At 40.6% G+C, this 27,985-nt stretch overlaps 3 protein-coding genes and 1 long non-coding RNA gene across 7 annotated transcripts in view; all 4 read right to left on the bottom strand.

Moving 5' to 3' along the window:
* Nucleotides 1-878: 878 nt before the first annotated feature.
* LOC118410971 (shiftless antiviral inhibitor of ribosomal frameshifting protein-like) lies at nucleotides 879-8,743 on the bottom strand. Of its 2 annotated transcripts, XM_035812955.1 has the most exons (8): nucleotides 8,485-8,739; nucleotides 7,998-8,043; nucleotides 7,358-7,474; nucleotides 6,473-6,565; nucleotides 5,867-6,030; nucleotides 5,200-5,350; nucleotides 4,936-5,058; nucleotides 879-2,885 (listed from the first exon to the last, which is right to left on the bottom strand). In XM_035812955.1, the coding sequence occupies exons 2-8, from the start codon at nucleotides 8,028-8,030 to the stop codon at nucleotides 2,784-2,786; spliced, it is 783 nt and encodes a 260-aa protein (XP_035668848.1). In that variant the 5' UTR covers nucleotides 8,031-8,043; nucleotides 8,485-8,739; the 3' UTR covers nucleotides 879-2,783. The 2 variants fall into 2 exon arrangements, with proteins under 2 accessions (XP_035668848.1, XP_035668850.1); XM_035812957.1 differs by lacking the exon at nucleotides 6,473-6,565 and having other exon boundaries at nucleotides 8,485-8,743.
* Nucleotides 8,744-11,307: 2,564 nt separating this feature from the next.
* LOC118410968 lies at nucleotides 11,308-14,593 on the bottom strand. Its single transcript, XR_004830629.1, has 2 exons — nucleotides 13,169-14,593; nucleotides 11,308-12,714 (listed from the first exon to the last, which is right to left on the bottom strand). It is a non-coding gene; the product is annotated as an uncharacterized LOC118410968 (long non-coding RNA).
* Nucleotides 14,594-16,319: 1,726 nt separating this feature from the next.
* Nucleotides 16,320-22,817, bottom strand: LOC118410967 (ankyrin repeat domain-containing protein 29-like). 3 transcript variants are annotated; one of them, XR_004830627.1, is made up of 8 exons: nucleotides 22,423-22,817; nucleotides 21,644-21,733; nucleotides 20,541-20,639; nucleotides 20,037-20,138; nucleotides 18,324-18,422; nucleotides 17,909-18,097; nucleotides 17,501-17,651; nucleotides 16,320-17,055 (listed from the first exon to the last, which is right to left on the bottom strand). XR_004830627.1 is itself a non-coding variant. In XM_035812951.1 (7 exons), the coding sequence occupies exons 1-7, from the start codon at nucleotides 22,525-22,527 to the stop codon at nucleotides 17,643-17,645; spliced, it is 693 nt and encodes a 230-aa protein (XP_035668844.1). In that variant the 5' UTR covers nucleotides 22,528-22,816; the 3' UTR covers nucleotides 16,320-17,642. The 3 variants fall into 3 exon arrangements, 1 of the variants encoding a protein (XP_035668844.1); XR_004830628.1 differs by having other exon boundaries at nucleotides 16,320-17,050; nucleotides 17,509-17,651; XM_035812951.1 differs by having other exon boundaries at nucleotides 16,320-17,651; nucleotides 22,423-22,816.
* Nucleotides 22,818-23,468: 651 nt separating this feature from the next.
* LOC118410966 (la-related protein 7-like) overlaps nucleotides 23,469-27,985 on the bottom strand; it is a gene marked incomplete in the record, with an annotated part of 8,056 nt that continues 3,539 nt past the window's right edge. The window contains 6 exon segments of the mRNA XM_035812950.1: nucleotides 23,469-25,065; nucleotides 25,323-25,435; nucleotides 26,048-26,183; nucleotides 26,576-26,679; nucleotides 27,223-27,359; nucleotides 27,491-27,985. Coding sequence (XP_035668843.1) covers nucleotides 25,000-25,065; nucleotides 25,323-25,435; nucleotides 26,048-26,183; nucleotides 26,576-26,679; nucleotides 27,223-27,359; nucleotides 27,491-27,985 — 1,051 coding nt within the window.

Raw genomic sequence — 27,985 nt, 5'->3', positions numbered from 1 at the left:
GCATGTGCGCAGCGATTCGCCGGGTCGCCAGGCTAGTTCCTGGAAAAGAGCGCGCGGACTCAAATTTCTTACCTTCTAAAGCAATACGAGTCTTTACGGACGCAACCAAGTTCGATAGTGTTTGTCCGAAGGCGCGCTCTTGGCCAGACAGGCCTCTTCTATGCAGTTCAGAAGACAATTGCTTGGTGGCCATCTACACCGAAACACGAGCTTTGGGCGAGATAAACATCCGTCCCAATGTTTAGCAAACAGAGGATAACCTGTAAGCTTCTGTGCATCATCGTTAGAGCCTTCACTTGCTAAGCCTAAACTGTGTCCTTATAGACCTTATAGTGTTCAAGAGAGATTTCGCACTAGCCAAAGTCATGGAACTGACGCCGCCGAATGACGCTATGTTTACAAAAGAAGCCACTGGCTATAACGTTAACAGATTTTTTTTTTAACAGCATAAGTCATAAGCAAGCACAAACATGTTTTCGGACTGTGGCAATGTCATGGATGGGAATTTCATACTTCTGACAGCATGACTTCCATATTTCCGACATGCGTAATTTGAGTGAATGAGATCATCAATGAATCTAAATAACGTAAATGACTTCTTTTAGACACAATTCATTAAAAACTGTTATTATGCATTTAAGATACAAGTAGAGAATTTTACATTTCTGACATCCAAGTTGGACATCACCAGAGGATACGGTTGACATCACTAGAGATTAATTATGCAAATTCATATACAAATTATTCATACTTAGCGGTGTTAATGAGAAACATAATTATTGACAAAATTAACCTAAACATGGGGTCGTGACACTCTTGTTTTCAAATTGAATATTGTCTGGATGCTCGCACAGTACAACAATGTGTAAACAAACAGATCATATAGAAATCAATTTTAATTCATTTTGACTTTTTGTCCACATTTCCACCAAGAACAGTACACCAGCCTTTAGCTCACATGAAATGTAGTGTAGAGAAGATGAATTATCCATTTTAAAAACCACTACCACCATCATCATCACTGCTTGTTCAAATGACACAAATTTTAGAATTACCACTTTAACTTGTGGACCACAGAAATACCAGGCTGACTTAATTGGTTTTTATATCTTACTCAAACACACTTCCTCTTCATCTCATTTCACAAAATTACGGTGGTGGATTTTTTTTACTACAAGGTACCTGGTCAACTGCATTTGCAAATAGGAGAAATCAGATTAACTATATAGAGGTAACAACCACAGAACTGGAAAGTTTATGATTTATATCACAATAAAGTGCCTCTTTATCAGCTATGCCAGCTAACTGTAACGATAAATATCATCATTCTTTGATGAGCTTAAAACTGACAGAAAATGTCAGGGATAATAAGTAACACTGCTGACTTGCAAACATACGTCTGGTGGATATGCTACAAAATACAATATGACATATAGATTGAACATTTCTTTGGCCCAAATCACTTATATGCATATATGTAGGTAAATAATTGAAAAGCTTCCTAAGCCACACTTGTGGTAAGAACTATACATGCAGTCCAACTAAATAGAGACACAAACAAACAAAAAAAAATGCAACGAAATACACATTATGTCAGCGTCTTCTCATTAAATAGTGGTAGTAGTTTTGACAAAAAAGAAAACCTGAATTATCATGACTTTAGATAGAATAATATTGATCTGGAAATGATTCCTGCATAATATGTATTTCATATGTGACATCTCATTTGGTCCTCTCAATTCTATATACATTGTATCAGCATTATACATACACTGACTACCTGTCTGGCAAAGTATATATTGTCATATATAGTATATAGTTGTATATATCTATTACTTTCTAGTAAAAAATACAATACAAATTTTAAAGAGCATGTAGATTTCAGATCTAGCTTCAGCTTAGTCATAAAATCTTGATTACCTGTATGAAATACTTTGAGAAAAAGAAATTTTGTCAAACTTTAAAAATGGTGTATCTAAATCACATTTTATATCTAGCTTCATTTGGGTCATGAAATCTTGATAATATGAAGTACTTTGGTGCAGAGAAATCTTGTCCAACTTCTAAAATATTGTATCTAAATCAAGGCAAATTTTATATCTAACTTCATCTGTGTCCTAAAATCTTTATGAAGGTCTTTGATACGTCAAAATCTCATGAAATGTCTTAAAATATTGTATATATATCGAAAAAGGTAAAAACAGCTATCAAGATATAAAGTAGCAAATGGCACAGCTTATTTTGTCAAACAAAAAATTAAGTCACACATTTTTGATATCCTGAATACAATTTTGCAGAGTTGACTTTACTTTATTTCAATATACATGTAATTTCTTCTTTCACTTTAGCTATATAACTCCTTCCTATTAGGGTTTAGGGCTGATCAGTGAGACTAAGACAAAGCTTTGAACTTTTTAGCTGATCTCCAATGGCATCAAAAGGAATTTACTGCACAAACTGAGAAAAGACTGCATTCCAGTTACAGGCCTTTCATGTAAGTTACCCCCTTTGTTTCAGCAATAATGAAATTGATTTACCAAGACAAATTCTTGGATAAAGCATTGGTCTTTTTTTCCAGTTTATTTGTGAAAGCACTAATACCCAATACTTCTGGCACCTCTGGAAATGAGATGTCAGAAATGGGGGGCCAAAGTGCCTAGAAGTCTGCACCAGCCTTGTCATTGGAGACCCATTGACAATGTTCTGACTTCACATTTCTGAAAGGTGACATTTTCTCTACCAACATGGATGGATAACAGCTTTCTTGCTGATGACTTGCAGCCTTATGTAGCATCTCTGTACTCTGCCTCCAGGTCGCTGGCCTGTGTGAGGAAGGTGGAGACCGTGGAGCCGGTGCTGATGTGGGGTGTGCTGGCAACCAACACCTGCAACAGAGGGCATGTCAATGCAGTTACATGTGGTTTGGTCTCTCCCTGTCAGGGGCTGACTAGGCCGCCTTGCTGAGAGCTTGTCATACACCTCTACCTCAAGTTAGAGAATTCCCATTCCAATACCTACCAATAGGAGCTCTGCCCAAGATTCTCCATAAAATCAGTCCAATAGGAACTTAGAATCATCTGTAATTCTGGAAACCAGGAATCACACCCATCAATACGATGGTAACAGGCTCAGTTCTCAGTCTGACAATAGTTGGAGTTCTGACCAATGGAAGGCTGCTAGATACGAAGGACCATTGGGTCAAAACGTGTTTTAGCGAAGGAGCTGTGTGCTCACAGCGAATGCCGCGTGCTCGGCGAACGAGCTGTGTGCTCACAGCGAAAGGGCTGTGTGCTCGGCAAAGTACATGTGTGCTCACAGCGAAAGGGCTGTGTGCTCACAGCAAAGGGGCTGCGTGCTCGGCGAAAGAGCTGTGCGCTCGCAGCAAAGGGGCTGCGTGCTCGGCGAAAGAGCTGTGTGCTCACAGCAAAGTGGCTGCGTGCTCGGCGAAGGAGGTTGTGCACCAGGTGGAAGTTGGCCGCTGATTGGTAGCCGCCGATCCAGCCGCCGATTCGTCATTAGACAAAACATAGCATCATTCAGACGCCCATTCGAAGAAACTAAAAATTCCTAATATCCTTTAAAAGCTTAAATGGACATCAAGAACTGCTGGATATTGTCTATTACCACCCAATATATGTATGTATGAACATAAATGATAACAAAAAGTATTATATCAACGATTAAGGACAAATAATAGGCCCAATCGGCGGCCAACTTCAGCCTGGTCTAAAATCGGCTGCCATACGGTTTGTAGAGCAATCTGCTACTTTAATATCTAAACGTGGCCCGTGAATTTTGAGACGAATTTAGATAGCGCAAACCCTGACGTATTCAAAACAAGTATCAAATCTTACGGGTGGGATTTAATTAATGAACTAGAGGGGATTTAACTAATAGGAAATACATGTACCCTAGCAAAGGGGGAGCTAAAATCGGCTTGTAGGGTAATCTACTTCGTATCTAAACGTGACCCGTTGACATTTAAGAGGCACTTAAACCTTATATACTAATGAACTAGAGCTCAGTGCCGATTTCTTATAGACCAAACTGCTTCAACTCAATTAGCTCCCTTCTAGTTCATCAATTAAATCCGGCCCGTAAGATTTGATACTTGTATTGAAAACGTTGGGGTATAAGCTATCTAAATTCGTCTTGAAAGTTCACGGACCACGTTTATATAGTAGCAGATTGCTCTTCAAGCCGTATGGCAGCGTATTTTAGCGCCCCCTTTGTTTATTAGTTAATTCCCCTCTAGTTCATTAATTAAATTCGGCCCGTAAGATTTGATATTTGTTTTGAATACGTTAGGGTATGCGCTATCTAAATTCGTCTTAACATCCACGGGCCACGATAAGTAGCAGATTGCTCTACAAGCCGTAAGGCAGCCGATTTTAGACCAGGCTGGAGTTGGCCGCCCGGGTCTATCATTTGTGCTTAATCGTTGATATAATACTTTTTGTTATTATTTATGTTTATACATACATATATTGGGTGGTAATAGAGTTCTTGATGTCCATTTAAGCTTTTAAAGGAAATTAGGAATTTTGAATGGGATGCTATGTTTTGTGTAATGACGAATCGGTGACTGGATCGGCGGCTACCAATCGGCGGCCAGCTTCAGCCTGGTGTTACAGCCCCTTCGGGTCGCTGTGAGCACACTGCGGAGCTCCTTCGCTGTGAGCACACAGCTCGTTCGCCGAGCACGCAGCCCATTCGCTGTGAGCACACAGCTCGTTCGCCGAGCACGCAGCCTCTTAGCTGTGAGCATACAGCTCCTTCGCTAAAACACGTTTTGACCCAATGGTCCTTCGTAGCTAGAAGCATGATTCAGTCCAGCTAAGTTGGGAGGACTTCAATGGCAGATGTGATCATCAGCAAGTTCATCCAAGGGTGCCATTTACAAACCAACTCTATATTTTGTAGAAAGTGACCCACCTTCTTGTAGCCAGGACAAGGATGCACTCGCCCATAATCACACATCCCGCAGGAGTGAACGTTCCGAGTACGCATACGGGGACCAGACTGCCGGGGCCCGATACTGCCTTCTGTAGGAAACACCTAGAAGAACAAGGACATTCCTGCTTGAGATGTCCATCTGTCTGTTCAAAATCAATTTGTTCATTGTTTATATAGATTGGTTCCTCAATTCATCCATCAATTCATTTAATCTTCATAACAGGACTAGGATGTTTCCCTGACCTGTACATTGTTGCAGTTGTGACAGTCGGCAGGTTTGTTGTACTGGGCCCACCCTGTGAAGGTGTTGCCACAGTGCTGGCAGGTAAACTTGCCGATGCCGTACTCCAGGTCTTTGGGAATGGGATCATACTTCACTTGGCACTTGTTACACCTAGGTTAAAAAAATAGCACACTGTTAACAACTTTACCTAGAGAAATTGGGCAGTTTAAAACTTGCAGGCCGAGTGAGAGCAATACCGACAACACCTTATGATAGATTCAGTAAGGATGACATATTCACGATACTATATTCAGAAAGTGAATTTTGCATAAGCTAAATTCAGAAAAAGGAATTTAGCAAAAGCTAAATTCAGGAATTAAATCAATGAAAATATGGCCATCTTGGTATTTTGATGGGAATAAAAGCTTTCCTTTCCATATAAATCAGGTTATGGAAACGACATACACAGGCCACCCCAAATGAATGTATGTGTGGATGTTCTTCATAAAATAAAATTTGTACAGTGACAAAGGCTTACATTTATGTGTAAATAGGATAGACATTAACAAGCAAACTAGGATCCATTGTTGGTATTGAGTAACACTCTGAGGCTATAGACATTAAAAGCCTGCTCTTTAGCTCCAGAAGTCTTAGCAACTGAAAACAGTCATCACTGAGAACACCTGCCTGGACACAGGTTTGTGCTGGAACACCCTCTTCCACCAGGTGCTGTCGCACGGTGCACATCCAAACTGTCTCCGCTCCGCAAGCTCCTTGTCGTGTCGTCTCAGGTTCTCCACGGTCAGGGCCGACACTCCCTCGGGGAGATCTGCGCTCGCTTGACGTCTTTCCTGAAGTCAAGTTGAAGCAAAGTTGTAAAAACATTACGACATACTGAAGGCTCCATTAACTCATCAGTTATGTGTCTGAGTCAAATTGTAATGACTCCAACACAGCCCGCACCCCTTGGAAGGGAGCAAAGACTTCATTACAGGAGTTCATTCCGCATTTGACAGGAAAACTGACTCAACTCTGATGTCATTAAGGATTGGTTGAGCAACCATCAAACACAGACCAAATTGAATTTGGAAACACATGAGGAAAATTGCAAGAGGTTCTTCTGCCGAGAGAAAAACACAAGCAAGTTACATTGTCAACCTTATCACAATACAATATTGTGTGCTCCACACCTGTCCCTTGCCAATTAGTACATGTATTCAGATATGGCCATATTGTTCTGATTATATGGATGACATCCTCTGGGCACCTGAAACTGATGTAAGTTCCACTTACCTTGGTCAGTCGGCGCTGAAGTAGGGCAATGGCAATTTCCACGTCGTTCGCTTGGCCACGAATGAGGAAGTATAGAGTACCATTTGGGCGCTCCTAGATAAACGGACAGTTAGGAACTCTTCATTGTCCATGATAGTATCTAGACATTATTAATATTTTTACTTGCCACTCACTATTGTCCTTTCAGCTAGTTGTACTTTCATACAACAAAAAGCAGACAGTGGTTTGAAGTTGCTTTCTTTCTTGCGCACTCAGTTTTCTGATTGCTACCGCATTTTGACACCTGCTCTTTTCCCTGTATTGCTGCTAACATGGCAACCAGAGGAAATGATGCAATCAGACAAATGTCAACCCCACAATGCTGCCCACAGAAGCTGCTGTGTTGGAGATGCCACACTGATGAAGGTTGAGTGATGGAAGACTGACGCTAGTGATGCTAAGATCACATTTCCAAACTGGTCCCTGGTACGTTGGGCAGTTTGCAGGAATGAAAATTATGATGTAAAAGACAACAAAACACACAACAAAAAAGAACAATTTATATGTGTGTATTTTTTTCTATTTTTTTGGTCATACAAACAGCCTAACTGGGTTTGTAAATGTGACCCGAGTAGAGCCTTTGGTATCTCTAGTCTATAAATCCATTTTCCTTGGGCTATAACAAAACAAGACACTCAACTACAACATAAACACAATTGATTGACCTAGCAGAATACTTCTTAGACAATCCATTTCACAATCAGTATTTATGGTAGTGTATGTATTACAGAAGTAGAAGTTAGGGCAACTACAACAATTTACAACTTATCTAATGATATCGATGCCTCAAAATGTTGCTCTGTATTATCAAATACAATGCAGTAAAATAATAAATTAATTCTGTACTTGAATCTCCATGTTAGCGATGTTGTGCTTGATCTTGATTTCCCTACAAATTGCTCGGATCTTGTTGCCTGCTGGTTGGTCAGCATATCTCTTACACTCCTGGGCAATATAAAATGCCTGAAAGACAAGTTTTAGAAGTGATTGCAGCCTTGTTTATGAGGGTGTATGCTCATATTACATGCACTTGGATGACTTCAGGTGGGTTTGCCTCCTGAGGTACCTCAAGACCCACTGACTTTTTGACAATACATCCCTACGGCAATACTTCAAGGTAAAAAAACATTTGTTTACTGTGTTCTTATGTGGCTATTGTCACCATATGTAATGAGTTGTTTTGTTATAAAACAATAATTGCTGATACATGTATTTTCTTTGATGTGTGGGAGGGCAACTTGTAAACACACCTGTTTTGCCCTCCCTTTCACATTGTGGCAAATTCAAATAAAAGGAAATGAAATAAAATTCAAAAAATAAAATAAATAAAAATAAAACAAAATAAAACACGATAAAATGAATAAGTGTTAATGTTATGTTGGCAACACACCCAAACTGCCATCTCCTTAAAAATACATCTTAATACTGATATCCCCTGCACATTTTGGGCATTGACAAATATACAGAAGCAATGTGAAGAACACACCTTTTCAATCTCAGCATTTGCAGGCTGTGCCATGTTGTTCCTAAATCTGCAAACAAAAACAAAAAAAAAACAAAATAAAACATTTAGACCAACATACAGTAACACTATGCACAGGGAATGTTTCTTCTTCTTTATGTTATTTCAAAGTGTCATCTAAAATGCAACGTTAGCGATTCTACAACCTGTCAACAAAAAACAACAACAACTGGCTATGTGATCAAAGTTCCAAACTGGTCCCTGTTCATAAGTTCAGATCCCCTTGGGAAAACGTAAAAATGTTCAGACTACTCAAATATGTGTCACCTCCTATTGCTGATAGTCAATGTGTGTCCTGTACTGCTGCATATGCTTTTATGTATCAAATAAAGGCGGTTATATCACATGTTATCTGTCTGCATGCAACTGTGTGCTTGCTTTAACGTTAGGTTAACAATGTGTAACGTTAACGTTAAAATTAAAGTTAATAATGCCCATATGGAAGGCTTACCTTCTAGTTATGTGTCCTATTCCTAACCCCGTGAGCTCTTTCTCCTAAAGAATAGCAAACCTCTGTCTAACTGTGAGACGATCCAGCAGAATCAGACTGAGGAGGTTTCTTAGGCCGACCTGCAGCGGAGAAGACACATACACAAACTTCCTGCTTCAGTCTGTCCCCTGCTTCGCTGGCGACCTTTCACACCTGCGCCGTGCGCAAAGGGTCAGAGGACATTGACCTTGACTTTGGGACCATGCTGTTCTTTCCCTTTATCAAGCAAATGTTGGGAGCGAAGATCGTGATACTAGCATTCTACCAGTTGTCACATTTCCCCCCCAAATACAGGAGGACAGGCAGAATGAAGAATGATATTAGCTACCACCCCACATCTGCTTGGAGTTAAACGTCCTCGTCGGAAGCGAAGCGACCAAGTCCACAGTGTGTGTGTGTGTGCGCGTGCGTGTGGGTGGTTGTGTCTGTGTGTGTCTTTGTGTCTGTGTGTGTATTTGTGCCTGTAATTATAACGTTTAGGATTACATCACATGGCAACACGGTGCATATTTTTTCCAAATTCCTACCGCCAGAGGGAGTATTGAAATGTTATTCGTTGACGGTACGTAAACGTTTATTTGATTTTGATTGCAGGAGATGCAACATGAGAAAACAATGATGTTTTTTTTACTGATTTTAGTTTGGGGTACATGTATATAATCATCGGCCTTAAGCTTAGGGAGAAGTGATCACATTTTGACCCCGGGCTAGAAGCCCAGGAAAATTCAAGGATACATTAATTGTGTCTTCATGACGTTTTATTCTTATGTGACGTAAGTAACGTTAAACATGCTAATTCGGGCTTTTATGTGGGAAATGCTGTAATTCATCCATGTGCGTGTCATATATAACTCAGGTAGGTATGAACTTCATGTAGTATGTGTGTGTATGTGTGTGTTTGATAATCATAAGGTAAATTACAGGTAGAGCAGTCAGTCTCAACTGTGAAGTATATCACTAACTGTTACACTTTTTTTCCCAAATTAAGTAGCTCGCGTTTTCAGCTAAGCACACCGGGTCACCCCTACTCTTCTCCATAAGTGTGTTGGTTCTTTTACGTGCAGAGGTTTGGCGCTTCAGGCTTACGCCTACATCTTCCTCATACGTGAGGCCGTTGGCTTTACGTTCCACTCTGTAAGGACGATGCGACTCCCCAGTCGTGTCCAGACAGGGTACAAACATCATCAGTCCAGATGCGGTGAGTGGCGCCTCTACACCACACAAGCATAAGGCATTTTTCCATTCCTCAGCTCTGCTAGTAACTGAATCTAATACAAGACATGTGGAAACTTCCATCGGTCGACGTGATTTACAACAACGGGGTTTCTTCTCCCAGTGCGACCCATACTATGTCTGCTTTGGTCTGTGTAACGCAAACTCCGCTATACGGAGCTTGTAGACTCCTCTCCGCGGGCGCGGCAATGTAGGACGGACCTAAGAAGAGCGATTAAATCAGGCTAAGACAAACTCAGGCTAACTCACACTTTGTCAAAGGAAAAGAAAGGAAATGCAAGGCATGTTAAAAGGAAACGGAAAAAGAAGAGGAAAGGAAAGATATCTGTTCCCTTTCCACAAAGCTAATCGGAGCCAGTGCTGATGGTACGGAAAAACTAATCTACATGTCCAAGTCTAAGAGCATCTTTAACTACAGGACGTGGTTTAAATGGGCCAATTGTCAGAAAAAAATGCTTGCTGCTACCAGTTGCTGAAGTGTATCTTTCCAACTTATGTCGCAAAGACGAAAGCGCGATTACATTGGGCTACATTGTACTTTGCCAATCAGTGCGAATGCAAGTTCAGCACCATGGACAGCACCGGTGTAAGGCACTAGGACCTTGGATACCGAGCCACGCGCCAAGAATTCTGGGAAACTCCCTACCCTGGTAGTGAAGGACCTTCGCCCATCTGAGTGTTGAAAATCATGAATCAGTGCTCCCTAAACAAATAAATCTATTAAAAGCCAGTAATGATAGAAGTCTGCGAAGGAGGATATGTTCTGTCTTCTACTCGTCACCGTGATGCTGTGCTAAATTGATCCCTAACAGACTTTTGCTTTCAGAAAAAAGGAGAACTTGGTCAAACGGAATGTAGATGGCCTTCTCCCTCAGTCTGTCAGTCATCTCCTCTGGAGTGGGGCTGCACCAGATCATAGTAAACTCGCTCCACCCTGTCTGTGCTCACATTTCAACGGATTAGCCTAAAATCTGAACAAACCTCTTGTGTACAAAACTCCTAGACCTAGGTCGCAAAACGTGCCACTAGGCTAACGTTAGCTAACCGAGGACAACATGTTATCTGAGTATTTGGCCAATCTTTACTTTATTTTTTTCAGCGACCTAACGACCTGATATAGGCTGCAAAACACCAGTTTTCATTGAACGCTGATCTATCGATGATATTTTGTCTTTGGATTGAATTGAGTCTTTTTTTTATGGCATGAAGATACGTTTGCCTGTTGGCCCTGACCAAAAACCTCTGCTTGAAGATTAACAATTGAACTATACTCGAGGAGGAATCACACTAATTCACAGTATAGTAACCTTGATCTAGGAGCCGTGCCAAGCACAGATGGCGTGAAATCGCAACGATGGTCTGATCAGTGATTTCCCGACAGATGTTATTTAGATCGTTTTCAATTGGACAGTGAAAAGATCTTATTTGTATAACGTTACACCCTTAGTTGCGTGCGTTATCTGGATCTACCGATTGCCAAGCCCCTCCTATCAATGTTTCATTTACGAGACCCAGGGACGATGTTAGGAAAGAAAACATTACACAGTAAAGTAAACAGAACAAATCTATTGAATTGATATGGTGGAATGATAACATGTGTTCACAATGCAACGTCATCACTATGCAACAGTCTCATCAATAGACATCATGGCGGTAAAAAAGTGTTTGTCTTTGTTATCAAGGCTCTAACGTTACCGAATCTGCTCCTGATTCACTATCAAAATTTAACGTTACTAATGATGAGAGTATCAAATTTCTACCATTCACTTTGTGGGAGGGGTCCCTGGGGACATACGTTTGCACCATGGGTTGTTGGAATGGACGCATGCATAGCGCGTGATCACCAAATGGTATAATTATGACAGCTCCACCTAATAAACTCCACCGGCAGATTATTTGTTTTGAGATTATTCTAGGCCCCTTGGATTGCTAGAAAACAAATAGTAGAAATTGGCCAAATAACCAGAATGGATTTTAATGCATAACTACATGTTTAACTAGCTCATCAGTCAAATCATTCTGTATACTAGGCCAATGTCTTCACCTTTTCCAGTAACCCAAGGAGTCTGGCCAAGACAACTCGAAAGAAGCGCCAAAGGGGAGCGGTGTTGACACGTGCCATACAAAACACGTGCAGCTGATCACGCACTGTACATGCGTTCATCACGTGAATAACCTGTCCACCACGTGAAGCCGTCAGCTTGTTTTGTTATCGCCATGTCAATCAAAGCGCTGCCCCTGCCCCGTGGAGTTGTCCCCACTAAGGCGAATACTTTTACTTTTAGCAGCATTGACAATCTATACCAACGAAATATTACTTTGAATTTGTTCTTGATTCAAGCAATAACAGTAAGTCGCAAAAGTTAGTATCTTTGACAATTAGCACTGCAGCTTCCTTAATCACGGTTAATGCCTACTTAATAAGGGTAATTAAAGCCAGAGTTGCCTTGTAGACAATTTGTGAAAACACTATTAGTCGAAAGAACAAAGCGACTAAGTAGAAGATCCTGTACCCTTTTCTTCCACAGAAAGACATTAAGTTAACGTTACAACATACTTTAGTAACACATTCACGGTTTGTTTTTCTCGAGTCTTGGAGTCGTGCATTATCACGCACTCTGCTGTAAATTTCTCGCACCCAAGCGCTGTTTTGACGGCGCAGCATGTTGCTGAGTCCTTTCACTACATGAGTATGTGCAGGGTTGTTGATCTTGAAGTTTCACTTCGGCGAGTTCTCGTCGGTCCAAGACACACGATACCAGCAGACAGCCCAGAATGAAGAGCAAGCTAGCACTGTACAGTATCGTCACCCGCAGGACAAACATCATCCATCTCCGCACGGGCGGTAGGGGAGTGGAAAATTCCGTCATCAGCGGTGCTCTTGCTGATCGCAGAGACATCATAACACCGTGTGGACTAGTCCTCCACTGACGCTTGTTTAGCTGTAGACTTCCAGTCCTGTAAGAGTTTTACACACACATTATACACACATTTCTAATGGTTGCGTTCAAGATACTTTGCGATCAAAGCCTTCTTCGCAGTGTTGGGGGAGCGCCGATTTGCGTTTTTCCACATATTTTCTGCGCAGAAACTCCATGCTCAGTCAGTTGAAAATCGTGAATCAGTGCTGCCTAAAAAAACCCAGTGTTGCTAGAAGTCTGCGAAGAGGGATAGCAAAAGACGCCCTTTGGTCTCCCATACTGATACTCTTGAACTTAAGCCAGTTAAGGGCAATGACTCAGTCGGATCTACGTGACGAACGTGAGAAGCCGAAATCTAGGTCTGTTAGTATTACAAGTGATGTCTTCAGAACCTTCATTAACGTTAGTTGATCACTGCAAATTATAACGGCCAAAACATTATATTTGGGGCTATTCCACCCTAGCGCGGTATGGCAAGTATTAAACGTTACCTGTGGTTTTGAGCCTCAGCTAGCAGCCGATCGTGTCCAGTCCCTCCCGGAGTCCGTGTTCAGCCCCTTTCCTTTCGACAGCACTGTAAAACAACGTCTGCATCGACGCCACCTCTTGTTTGAACAGAACTACGTTCAGTCTCGGAATACATTGGCAGCAAACACAGGTCCATGCAACAGGGCACGTGCGGTAAGACGTTAGTGTTGGCTTTTCGGCCTTGTCACCGGAAGTAGTACAGGAATGGTTGTGTCCGAGAAGGGGTGACAGTCGGAGATATAAGGTACATGTATGATGAAACAGAATCTTCCTTGCCATCCAAAGATGCCAGGCACAAATTTACTTAACACTCTAGATTATCTTAGTAAAGGAATATTACATATCATGCTTTAAAAAGACAGAAAGCACATCTGAAACTACCATAAATATTGCTCTTTCCACGAATGGTTTCTTCCACAATGACGCTTCTCCAAGGTAGCTTGATGATGCAACAGATGATGCAATATCTGACTGGAAAGTCACCTCCAAGCAGATGTATGGATAAACCTATTGTGCACGGTTTTCATCACAAAGTCTGCAGCTATGTGTTAAAGTGAATACAAATAACGATCAATGGGAAACTGATGCGAACATTTTGCACATATTCAAGGTGTAAGAACATAATAGAGACTTATCTTGAGAGCTCGTGGACGAAATCTCGGCCAAGGACAGTTTTGCCTTGAACTTTGCCCAGGTGCATTAGCATGCAGACTATGGAAGTAGGTTAAATGGGTTTACGTTTTGTAAGAGGGTATTAAGGCAAAGGTGAATACTCACACACCTTAGACGAAACAAGGTCTTTGTGATCATCCCTCTTTGCCATCTTACATGATCCAAGGAGGTTGAAAAAGATTCAACCTCCTTGCATAATCTACATATGTATTTGCAAACAAAGCATTAACCTACATAACATAGTTACCTGTTTGCATACATGTATTTTTACACTTACACTGGCCTTGACGCAATCCATTATCCCACAAACTAGTTTGTGGGATAATAGTTTGCAAATAACTTATGTAAGGGTACGCTGATTCAATTTATGGATGGAATCCACATGTGCATCAAGAGGGTCTGCATGCTGTTTTCCATAAGGCGCAGGCAGCCTATTTTTATTTTCCGTAAATCGTAGGGAAAATCATCTTATCTACGTAATTCGTAGCGAGGTGACCAAATTCAACGTAATTGTCTTCCTTGATGAAGCGAAATACGTAAGGGGTTCTTCTGAATTCAGCGTAAATTGTTGTCGGGATCCCCCATGTGGACCCTCCACCAATTTTTGAAAAAAAAAAGCCTCTTCAACCATACTGTAAATTGTATGAACCAGCTGCAAACTGAGTATCTATATGCTGCAAAATGATATCAGAAATCTGATACTTAAATGTCACAGTCTCAGATGTAACAGTGGTCCCGATATGGCAGAACAGGTGACTTTGCCATCTACTCAGGGTCAGCGGGGCATATGTCAGGAGAAAAAGGCATCAGACACGTCCGTGAGGTCACCACTGGGCAGCATTATTCGTTCCTTCATCAGGAACTTGTTTAAGTAAGGAAATGGCGGTTTGGGGTCACGACATTTGTCACGTCTGTCTTGTATGTCATGTGTACTTGGTTCATGAGAGAACCGATCAAACTGCAATGTATAGAGTGTGCGTTCGAGTATCTGTAAGCCCTTCCATAGAAAGCAATGACGTGTGTTCATTGTGCCGGCACGGTCAATCGGCCGTGTCGGGGCGGAGTAAGGCCGATCCTAGTAGCGACAAACTAACTAGGGAGCAGAGGTAAATGGGCTCGAAGCGCGGTGATGTTAGACCCCCCTCTCCGAGAGGTCTCCGCTTTAAAAGTTGGGCTGAGGCCGTGAAATACGGTACTCAACAGGCTGTCGTCACTCAGAGGTTACTATACTTACTGTATCCGCCATTTCCCGGGGAGAAATAAGGTGATATATACTTATGGTGGGTTGCCATGGTGATCTGCTGACCCACACCTCATAACGTGCTCTGTGCTGGAAACTCCGGCGTGTGTCACACTGCCCTCAGTTCTTCATAGAGTCACAACCCAACTATGGGAAATGTTTACACGAAATTTGCGTGCCATGGTGACACTTCACTCAATGCCTGAGCCAGTTGTGTATTGTACCTTGTCTCTGTTGTATGGTTTCATTGAAGATAATGAGTCTATTGTCTCAGTGTGTCAATATGAGGTGAAAGCAATCGAGTGTTGATTATGTCAATCAGGTGTGAATTACCGATGGCCACCAGACGTGGTGCTCAATTACTCGTGTGCTATTGGAAAACAAAATGTTGATTCTGAAATACCTGTGTTAAAAAGTGTTCATTTTCTGTACCACTTTTTTGCCCAAGGTGAAAAATTGATTATGTATTTTTGTCCTTTGTTGAAGATGTGACAAGGTGCGGGAGCACCTTTTCTTTCGAAGGAGGGAGGTAGATGTAACAATGTGATATTTGGCCATTTTAGGATAATGTTATTGATACTGTCTTTACTTCTATGTATGTTTAGTTACAGCCCATAGCAACAGTGATGGTTGTCTTCTCGTTCACACCTTGTACATTATGTATGTATTTGCTCTTTGATCTTGTAGGTTGTTAGCCTTGTGTTAATTCTGTCTGCCAGTTCTGTTCTGCAAGACAATAGGATTGTCTGGCCAACACAACCTTGTACTTGTATGATAAAAGTAACAGGACTAGTTCATCCATATCAATAGAATAATGCCGACTAATTAGGATAAGATAAATAGAACAGCAAACTAGAGTTAGGAGTTCAGTCGATGTAAGAGAACAGTCTGTACAGAGGAGCACGTGCACTGTCGTAACTGGAATACCCGCCGAACCTGATCCGTGCCTGTAACCGTGAGTATAGTATTGTATAGTATAGTAAACACAACGCAATGTCCTACCTTATGTAATATTGTCGAACGGCTCGTGTCATGGTTAGGGATTCCTTTGTGCATTGATTGTCATTGCTGCTACCTGATTGTATTGTTGTGCTCCAATAAATGTACTTCACTGGGACCAGAATCTAGTCGAACCGTCTTTGCCTTTCTTTAGTATTAGAGTAAAGTTACGGTAAAGTAAGTGGTTACACAGACTTGAATGTACAAGAATCGAGTATTAATTATTGCTCTATCACGTCATACATTTTTTGTACCATACTCTGTGCATTTAGTCATTTTTTCAACTTTCAAACCTTAGGTTTTAATAATACAAGATACAATAAAAAATAGAAAGCCTGATAAAAACAACTAAAAAAACCTTACTAGATATCACAGTAGTCTTACTTTGACTGTGATTTACACTTCTCTCCACACTCACACATGTTGGCAATAGACAAAAATAGACAAGTCATATACAACAATAACCCTTTTTTCTTTTTGGAATGGATTGTGAAAAGTGTTAAGGGGTTGTCACCAAACTGACCATGCCAAAGGGTCTGACCTTTTGGCAGGGTGGTTAGTGGTGTTGGGTTTGTGCACTGGCAACCCAGGCTTGGCGCAGGTTCGAATCCGGGGAGTCAGGAGACCGTTTCTACTTGCCTTTCTTGTGTTTTAGTTTTTTTGGAAACATCATTTAGAGAAGACTGGACAAGGAAATGCACAAAAAAGATGAATAATCAAACAAACAGCATAGAAATCTTAATATTACAAGCTACTTTAAAACCACTATGGATTGTTTCAAATTCTCAATGGTTCTGAAGATGCATTAAAAAACCCAAAGATGCATTAAAAAACAATCATAAATGCAAAATTTACACAGGAGTGTCTGAAAGCGAGCACTATTTAATTTAAAATACCATCTTAAAATCACCATACAAAACAATGATGATGCAGCATTAAAGGTCTGCTACGCACTTTTTTGCGCTTCAGACTGAAAACAAAAAATCCATTTTCCGGCCATTTCTTTATATAGTTAGTTGAATCAAGCCTACCACGTTACGGAACACTATTCAAGGTATGTCGGGAGTCGATATTTTCGCCGTGCGAGCGCATTTGAAAACCTGTGAATCTGCACACCCGCGCTGGGTTTCAGCCATTTTGTTTCTTCCGAACGAACCGTTGCTGATTGATTCTTGTTCGAATTCTCACTGGTGCCTAACTAGGGAGGTCAGAAAGTTACAGCGCGCGTAGGACGAAATGTTTGTAGGCTAATTCTCTACGTTGCAAATGTGAAATAATGACACAAAAGTGTCAAAAAGTGTCAAAAAGTAGTAGTAAATCTGAGATTTCTTAGTTCTAGAATATTTCAAATTTGAGCGCAAAAAACTGCGTAGCAGACCTTTAATGGATGTCCCTATGTACATTGTACCGTACTTCAGTCATATTGTTACAAAATCTTGAAAAAACATATTCAAGATGGATTTATAAATATTCTGTACAATCACTACGTCTGTCTTGAACTCAGACATCCACATCTTTCAGCTGCATCACCTCATCTGTAGGGGAAAGGAAAGAATTTTAGATGCCAACCTTTGCGAAGAAATAACTCTTCATGAGATAAACACATCACAGCATGGCCATGTTTCTAAGTACAGTATACGCTAATACAAAGAACTTTACTACTGTAAAATCTGAGGTACTAACCAGTGAAAATGTTCACCCTCCAGCACACAAAAATGATGTAACATCCACCTATTACGCTTTTAAAGTTTAGCTGTCATCTTCACCCACACTTACTGTCATCTATACCCACCTTAATGCTTTTGTTAATTTCTTCTTTCAAAGTCTTAGCTACTGAACAGTAGCCATTTTCTGCTGCCAGGTCCTCTGCTGTCCGTCCCTCCCTGTCAGCTGCTGTGACATCAGCACAGTGCTGGAGGAGGAGTCTGACGACCTTGTCATGACCTCGAGAAGCTGCAGAGTGAAGTGCTGTCCACGAGCTCTGAGGAAATAACGTGGACAAAACATCAAGAGCGTGGAACATTGACTGTATAATTACTGTCTATTCAGATAATACAGACACGCGATGCCACCTTACAGGATGAATGTTTTATCATATCCAATTCTACAGGCTGGCTCCTGTCAGGTATACCCTATATTACTGTGTTATTTGGACAACAACTCTAAACTTAAGGTTTTGTGAAGTTTTTGGACTCTTAGTGACGTACATCGCTGGTGAGGTTGACCTTTGCGCCTGCCTGCAGGAGGAGGCCAACAGTGGTGTCATGGCCGTTGGTTGCTGCAACATACAACGGTGTTGTTCCTGCCTGCAATACACATGTGAACAACTTGTTAGTATAGAATTCAATGGTACAGATTATAAAATTTCAGTTTGACATTCTCTGTGCTTAAGGAGCCTTTTGGGTAGCCTCCATAAGTACATAGCAAGACGAAGTTGAATTGAAATTTTGAAACATTGCCTTTTATTTCATCACAACTGTTCTTTGCTTGCTACCTTTAGTTCTGGTAACCACAATTTCCCTAATATTGAAGTAGCAATAGCAAAACATGAGGTGAACTTTTGGTATCACATTTGTCAAAATGCGGCCGACTTTTTGTATTAGATTTGGAGATTGGTTTAGGCTGCAAGGAGAATGTTAAAAAGATATGGACAGGTGTTATGTCTAAACAATTCACTTATCTAGACAAGCCACTGCCCCAGATTACCATACCTGTCAAGATTCAAGGTTAAGATTATTGTTGTAGGCAAATATATCTAACTCTAGTCACCATGATTTGTAAAAAAAATCTGACTCCCTACACATTGCCATACAAAGAACTACAAGATTACTAATATTACTACTACTAAGATTCTTAAAATGTAAAATGTTACATTATCAAAAACATTAAGCCTTCCTCAAATTCAGTTGAAGAAAAACCACTGCAGAGCACTTACTCACTATCTGTGAATATTTCAAGCAAACCCTGGGTATTTCTAGCAAAGTCAAGAAAACTTGTACAACCTTTACCAAGATAGACCTTTTAAACTTGGTCCATTAGTAATCTAAGAGCACACAGGTGTGCATCTTATGGGACTGAAAGGAAGCAGAGGGCATTGTAAGTCATGAGCTGCGTAAAATTCATGAATACATTACAGATATCAACCCTAGAAGTGTCAGGACATTTGTTTGGTGAAGCCAGACTAAAAATGTATATTAGCACAATTGATTTAATTGACTCTGATACTTCTAAGGTATGTATTTATGTGCCATTTAAACCTATAAAGTCAAACTTCAAAGACAATGCAGTCAAATCTGTACAAGTGACCACCTCTAAAAAATGACCACCATTGGCCAACAACTTTAACCTCCTTGGTTAATTTTTCTCAAGCAGTATAAAATAAGCGTTAGGAATCCTGTATATAACTGTTAGCGTTGTCACCATAGACCAGGTTTAATTGGTCCTGTGAGTGGTCTTCTTAGGCAGGTTTGACTGTAATATATAATTGTACTATTGAATAGTATAAAGGTATAATTGCACTCAGCCACACAAAATGATCTTACAGATGGCATATAGAGATGTGGATCAAACTTGGTTGACAATTGAAATAAAATAATGGACTACACTTGAAGTTACATCAAAGGGCCTAAGTGGGATCAAGACAAATTGGCTCTTTTATGTGATACTAACTCCGCCTAGTCAACTAGACCCAATACCCTGGTCAACTTGGCCAGGGTTAGGGATAGGATTCAGGTTAGGGATAGGTTGGGCTGAGTTAAGCAGGGGGTGTTAAATAGGTGCATCTGATCAGCCATGGGCAGAGTTGTAATGGGCCAAAGCTTCCGACATCCATACAAGTTCCTTCAAAATCCAACAGATATGTCCTTTATCATTAATTGTTAATCATGTCTACAAATTGCAACTTCATGATGTGTACTTACTGCTTTGGTCCTTGTGTCCAGGTCTGCACCAAAGTTGATGAGGCTTTTGACAATAGAGGAGTGACCCCCTCTACAGGCCGTCAACAAGGCTGTCTCTCCTGTCTAGTTTCAATGCAAAATACCAAACATGGACATTAGAAGACAAAAATGGCTCTTATATATTACTAAAGATTGGACATGCAATAACTGTCATACTCAGACATAGCCACCTATTCAAGTCTATACCAGGGGGTTATCCTTGGTCTGTAAAACTGACAATAGGAAAAAAATGAAGGAAACATTAATGTTTCCGGCTGTGCTTCATACTCATACCACTTCTCACCTCTCTAGATAGAAATGAGGCAACAGCTTCCACAGCAAATCAGTCCGAGCAATACATCAATTTTAGCTTCTTTTGGCATTCTGGCAACCTCTTACTTCGAGAATTGGCCTGTGACACCATTGTTACATGTGTTTGGTCATTTCTTGTGCATTAAAGATGATTTTGCAGGCGCTTGTTCTTACCTTTGTGATGTGGTTGACGTTGGCACCCTGCAGGAGAAGTACATGGACTACAGCTACATGCCCCCTGTTGGCAGCCAAGTACAATGGGGTCCTGCCATACTGAGGAAAAATTAAGACAAAAAAAAAAAACATTATTGGGTGTATTTACTTACAAGAGTCGGAATTTGAAATGCATGACACCTACCCTCCAAACAGAGGAGGTTTTTTTTTTGGGTGTGTCTTTTTATGTCATCAAGCTTTCTGACCTGCAAGACCAAACCTTGACCATCACTGACAAGTTGACTTTACCATCACAAATCATGACATGGCATATTAGTCAGGACTTAACGGTGCACACCCCAGTTCTTCCGCGACAGGGGTCCGAGGTAGTGCGCGACAAAAAAGTGACGAAAGGCTTCCGAGGGTCTATGTTTGAGTTGAGATTTCTCATTATTTCCTGCGAAATGACATTAAACGGTTACATGGCTGAAAAGCGTAGGAAATGATGTGTTTTTGGTGCAAATTGTGTTTTGGTCCGCGCCTTACTTCCGGGATATTCCTACTCCTGAATGTAATCAGGCTGGTGACCTAGATTGACCTCTGAAGCGCTGTGTTAAGCCAAGTTGCCATGACGCGCGTCTTGGATGATTAAAAAAACTGTAATACTACAATTTTCTTCATAATTGGCTGGATTACTCTTTAGACTTTCTTCTTTCTGGCAGTATGAGTCGTGCTTGCCGGAAAAATCTGCTTCATCTGTTTTATCCAATGCGAAAATGCCCGATTTTATGCATTATTTTTGACATGAAAATAATTTTCCCTATAATTTTTTAAAATTAAAGAAGTTTAAGGATCGAAACTCAGTTGGTCTTGTAGCTGAAGGAATATCCTCTCACCCCATAACCAGTTATTTTGCTTCAGGATAATTCCCTGGAAGAGATGGTCGCTAGACTTGAGGGTGTGCCGCCTCCATTTGAAACCCCAAATAAACTGGGGTGTGCCCCCATAACTAATAACAAGACAGTAACTGTTAAATTGTTTTCATTACCATCAATAGCTAATAAGATCTCAAACATATCAACAAGCAATTAAAGAACAATGAAAACTTGATGACATAGACTCACTCTGTCAGCTTCATTGACATCGGCTCCATTTTGCACAAGAGTCAGAACTCTCTGTTTATCTCCCTGGGCAGCCGCTTTGAGTAAAGTATCCTGATGATATGATAAGAGAAGAAAAATTTTACTAAATGTCACTACACACCATAGAGTGGATGAATCACAAGAAAAATGTACAGAATGCTGCAAATATACTTTAAAACAAACTGGACCTTATACTCTGTTTTGAGATGAAGCCCTTGTTTGTACTATTGCTGGGTCAGTCTGACCCTTGGTCTGGCCCCCTTGGGTCCTGTTTGCACTTAGTGTTTGATTTCCAATACATAACATCATAAACACCGACTGAGAACTTAAGAAGGCTGATGCAACTCATTGCATGTATGTCACTTACTCATTATACAGTATATTGACTTGAAGTCTGTATTTTCTGCTAACGTCATATCGCTCTCCATCAAACTCAGGTGGTTGAAAATATTCTATTAAGTTTAAGTTTTTATTCAACAAAAGCAAACAACCACCCGGTAATTTCTCATTTTGAATACAAAAAAAATTCATTGGGTGTTTCAGAATACTTCTTATTTATAGCTTTAATGGTACTTGGTTTTTACTGTTAGCGATAGAAGTAATCACTTTGGTCAGATTGTGTCAAAGCACCTTTTGCAACCCGACACCATTGTTATCATTGACAATCGAAAGTCAAGCCAACGAGGTCAACATTTTAAAGAAACTGTCAAGCTATTAACGTCTACTCTTTCAACACCCAAGGCGATAAATTGTCAACTCACCCTACTTGTGTAGGATCTGTCCGTCCGAAGCTCCAACTCTTGCGCAAGACTTGAACGCGTTTCCAACAACCAAGATTCCTTGTATCCTAGCATGACTCCCTTCATATTTTCGAGTTATGACGTTAACTTGTAGATAAACTTTCGATTCCACAAAACGGTCTGCTTTCGACAATTGCGGTCACCGTGACCTTATTGCAACATGCCAGTGGGGTGCCCAATGCTTACTGGATTGCAAATGTAAGAACTTACTTGTAACCGTTACACCATATAAAAGCACTGAAAGTAAGTAAATATTGGCAGTTGTAGATAAGAGTATACGAGAGGAGTGTAGCCTTCACGTCCTCGGAGGTGTGTCGCGTTTTGCTGGAAGTTTCTATCATGACATGCTTCCCTCTCATTGGTCAATATGATTCATGTGACTTAATAGACTGATGGAAATTTCCACAGCTTCAGGCACGAAAAGTTAAACGTTCTGCAGGCGACAGTTTGACCCCATTTTATTTGTTAACGTTACCAATTTGTTATGTGATAATTCCCATTATCTCAAAATTACAAAATGGAGGGCAAATTACAGAGGGGCCCTCCCCCCTGACATCTAGTGTACTATTCCGTCAGTTTGACCTACTTCTGTGGTGATGAACCCCAGCGACGTCTTCGGCATAATGATTGACAGGTAATTAGATAATGTTTGGAATCACGCCCTGTCTGCGTGATCTGTGTGTTCCTTGGAACAAATGAAGCGTGTGTGGCATAGTCCATAGGGAGCTGGGTGGCTTGAGACCAAGGAAGTTTAAAACCTCCTTGTTGAGACCAATGATCACTAATTAAGCACCGATGCATTGTTATAGCTCATGATATGACTAGACCTAACTATTCAACAGATATTCTAAATATTTCACAGACATGTCATGGCAGAGGTATGAGATATTAAAATTTTTTTTTTTAATCAAAGGGTCTCAGACCACAAGATTTGCTGGGATGAAGATGGTTCCCCTTTTTCAACCTCCTTGACCATACTGAGTAGATGAAAGCTCATTGACTATATATTCATCAACAGTGCCATTTAATTTTTCATTGCTGTGTTGAATGTAACTTTTAAGTGTGGCATACATTTTATCATCATAGTAAATGATAGCAACAAACTGCTTTGAAAACTGTAAAATTACAACTTACTGATGGTGATGTTCATCCATCGGAAGTCGATGACCTTCACAAACTTGCTACAAACTGACAAAATGTCAATGCAACATTGATCTGTAACGTTAATTTCCAACATAAAAATTGGAATTATTCAAATTTCCTACTGTCTAACTAACCACAGTCTTGGTCATTCCTTGATAAAGAGTTGAATAGTAAAAAATTTGGGCAAATCAAAATTAATCGTTGTGTTGAGAATTATGGTTCAACTATGCTTCAAAATGATGCTTCAGAATGACTTCTATCAACACTGATGAATATTCAAACTAACATTGAAAATTCATAAAACATGTTCACAAATACTTTGTTCTATCTTTGTTCTCTGCATTTTCAACAGAAACAGGAAGATCATCATCTGACCCTGGTAACTTATGATTTGAAAAGACACTGGACATTTGGAAATCGAAGGAAGTGCCTGAGTTCAGCCACACAATTCAATTCTGGCTCACTACACATAAAGTTAGAAGAGCATGCTTTCTTCCAGAAACATTATGATATCTTGTCAATCAATCTCTTAACAATGAGGTCTTCCAACTTTTCAGTCTCTTTCCACATGGTTCGGTGGCGAGTGTTGGTTGTCAGTCAACTTGCAACCATATTCTTGGCACAATTCCTAAGTGATATATAATATCAACTAATCTAAAAACAGACTATCTTTGATTTTTCCTCAGGTAATAGTGTGATACTGTTTAATAAGATACATGTATTTGTATTACTTTTACAAGATGCAGCTTCAGCATTAATGTACAACAACAAGTGCTCTGCTTAATGTCAGTTAAGATCTAAAAGGCTACCAGGACCTTGGATGATGTGATAATCTAATCAAAGCCTTACATTTCAGCTTGCAATTGAATGTATAATGAAGTCATTTCACATCAAAAATGTCTATACTGGTGATATTTGATAACACTAAAATAGACCACCTATATAAGTAGTCTGTGAAACACAACCTTAGCCTGGGTGTACCATCCGGTTACTGCCGGGACTCCCTACGCTCAATGCCCTGAAAAAAAGCAGCGAGTGTAAGGAGCTTCAGCAGTAATTGGATAGTACGTACATACTCAATGCCCAAGGCAATAATCGGCACGTCAAAAGCGTGACTTAAACGGGAAGGCCACTATAAACGTGATTTACTCAGGCTACCAAATTAGCAGTGTCTTTCTAAATTCAAAGTGACCAATGTTTGGTCTAGTACATGAGTATGTACTGTGTAGTATAACTGCATATTACATGTTATGTTTAATTCCTTGTATACAGTTCCGAGTAAGACATCATGAACTTCATAGCTGCATTCTTTGTTGTGTGGTCACTACAATGTTGTCACAGTTCTAAATGATCTCAAGTGATGCGGACCACTGTTCACCACTCTCTCAACAATCTTCAGTCTCCATCAAAGTGAATGTGTTTTCTCTGTAGAGCTGCTGCCTTTTCTGCTCTCTCCAGCAACTGCAAAAAGGGAACATTCAAACATTGACCAATCACTAAAAATTGTGGGATATTCAAGAGAACACCAGGCATATTACTGCTGAATATGTACTAGTAATTTAGAGCTTCCAGACTCATCAGCCAACTGACTTTCGTGCTGTGTGACAGGTCTTGTGTTTTGGGTCATTAATATTCTCGCTGATGGCAGGTAGAATGACAACTTAAAATTCTGTTTGTTGTTTTCCCTCAGACATATGAAATAAAAGTTCCAAACAAACCTTCCTTGTTCCCCTCATCTTCTTTTTCTTTTTCTTCTCTTTCTGGGTTGGTGACTGGAACTTTTTCTCCCAGTCTGCTGTGACCTTGTCCCAGTACTCCTTCTCTTCCTCTCCTGAAATATATATGACATTCAAATCATGGTCAATGATTAATTCAGATCAAGGTGACATTTTGCCACCAGGACAGTTTGCTGCATGTCCAGGTATGCGTCACCTGTACATTTGGTTAAATTAAGTCCTGAAATCACTGTAGATAAATTTGTATGGCTAGAATTAGGGTAAGGGCTGGTTAAGAATTAGGTTTAGCATTGAGGTTAGGGTTGGAGTTAGGCGGCAAAATGTGCTGACTTCAAAGTGGGAGGGAAACGTCTAGAAACCATTATGTCATCCCCCAGAACTTAAGGCTTTTGTAATGTTGGACAAGCATTATGCTAGAACAAGGTTTTGTGTTTTTCTATGTACTTGAATGACATATGTCTGGAAGAAGAGGGTGGACCTGGTCCGGACAACCCGCCCATGATGATGATGATGATGACTGAAGTGTTGTACACAAGCCAGAACAGTGTTGATAAATCCACTACACTGGGGATAGCACTGGTCAAGCTACAATTGATTGACAGCTACCTTAACAATCAACCACAAGGTAAAATATGAGACTTATGATTGAGCAAACTTTCCAACGTCAGTATCTTACCTGACGTAAGGTGCCAATGTAAGATCCATACCTTTTAGAGTGACTATCTCGCCATATTTTTCAGTTGCCTTCTGTGCTCCTATGGAAGTCTTGAATCTGACATAACCCTCTGTCATGCCCTCCTGTATGTCCAGGTAGGCAATGTCTCCACAGGGCAGCAGCTGGTCCTAATACAAACAGCAGCATCAATTAGCATGTCACATCACATCAGGGCTGTCTCTCTTTGATTTTTTTCTTTCCCACTATCATTGTTTAGGGCCCAAGGTTGTTGATCTTCACTGTACAATCTGTCATTTTAAGTTCACAGAAATATATTTTCAGCAGTTTTATGTCCAAAGTTCAGATTTTTGGATGGACGGGGTTTAGTTTATGTCCGTCACAACATATAAATTTCCTTCCGAGGATGGAGGGACGGGTCCTAGAGACAGCCCTGTGTCACAACCTATAAACATCCTTTTCTGTTCTTCCTTGACTTTCAAGAAATTATTTGATACGACTTTTTATTAACTCATGGTTGTGTAAGAACAGCTGAATGTTAGATGACTTGTTATGAACTGACCCTTAGTTTCTGTCTGGACTCCAGAGGTTCAGCAGGTGTCACCTTCACAACAACACCCTCCACAAACTCAGGGGCTTTCCTCTCTACCTTTGTCTTCTCTGCTTCTGTAACAGAACAAAGTGGTTACTACAGGGCCCTGGTGTACCTACCGGTAACCTAATTTTTTTGAGAGAGTTACCACATTTGTGGAAGGATTGACATAAGGTGACTATCACATTTTCAAGATATCAACTTGGAGACCAGACTGCAAGGTTTGATCACCCACACTGTGAAGAACCCCTACTCTTTGTAATCAGTATGGCAGGTGTGGCTCTCCTCAAACACCTTCATTTAACATCCTATCCAAGGGATTGGATAGGACGTTAAATGTAGGTGTTTGAGGAGAGCCACACCTGCAGACCCAAAATTAGAGCTGTGCTCTTAGCACTTTTTTATACATGTAAAGAATTGCTGTAAACAAACATAGCCCTACAAAAATTTCTAGGTGCAAACCACAGCCAAAAAGTGCTAAGAGCACATCTCTAATTTTGGGTCTGCAAAAGTGCGCCTGGTGTTTTGAGCCCTGTTACTGCAAGACAGAGAACAGGCAATAAGATCATAGGAGATGTAGGTAAAATATACCGGCTTCACTTCAGGCATTGTCCTACCTGCTGGCTGCTTTGCTTCTCCAGCTGTCTTGCCATTTTGGTGGCTGGAGCTCAAGGTTACCAAAGACTTCTTCAAGTTTGACATATTTGCTTTCTGCATGGTCAGGTACTGGTTCTTGAGTTTTAACCACTCTTTCCTGTAATGACATGGGTGAAAATAAAAACTTTGAGGTGCCTGTTCTGTATTCAATACATCAATTCCACAGAAATATGACATCAGCACTCAAAACAATTACAAAGTTAAGATAATCAAGAAATGAAAGCTCACTTGGGAATCACTCTCAGTCTGACATCTTCCTTCCCCTTCTTTGTTTCTCTATCCCTTCTTCTTTCCTCCCTGTGTTTCTTTTTTCTCTTCCGTTTGTTCTTTTTCAACTCCCCGCTCTCCTTGTGTCCTTCGAGTCTTGACCTCTTGGAATTTGTTTCTTGGGAAAGAACTGATTCTAGCTTCCTCTTTCCTCTCCGTTCCTTTGTGGACACCTCACTGTCTGACATGCTTCCTTCCTCTCCTCTGTGTTTGGCAGATGGTTTGACTATTTTAGCAGCGTGTGTCTCTTCTGTGGAGGGTGCCTCTCCTGGGTCTGTGGCACGCCGTTTCCTTCCCTCTCCCCTTGCCTCCTTTATCAATGCTGATACTGCAGCATGGACACTTCTTACTCCATCTTTCCCTATCCCCTTTCCCGCATCAGTTTCAAGAGTGTCTGAGTGGGAAGGATCCTTTTCTGTGACCTCCTTTTCTTTTGCATCCCCCTTTTCCTTCTGA

The sequence above is a fragment of the Branchiostoma floridae genome, chromosome 3 (assembly GCF_000003815.2).
Source record: "Branchiostoma floridae strain S238N-H82 chromosome 3, Bfl_VNyyK, whole genome shotgun sequence".
Taxonomy (NCBI): Eukaryota; Metazoa; Chordata; class Leptocardii; order Amphioxiformes; family Branchiostomatidae; genus Branchiostoma; species Branchiostoma floridae.
The sequence above is the reverse complement of the archived record's forward strand: the minus strand, read 5'-3'. Positions and strand labels throughout refer to the sequence as shown.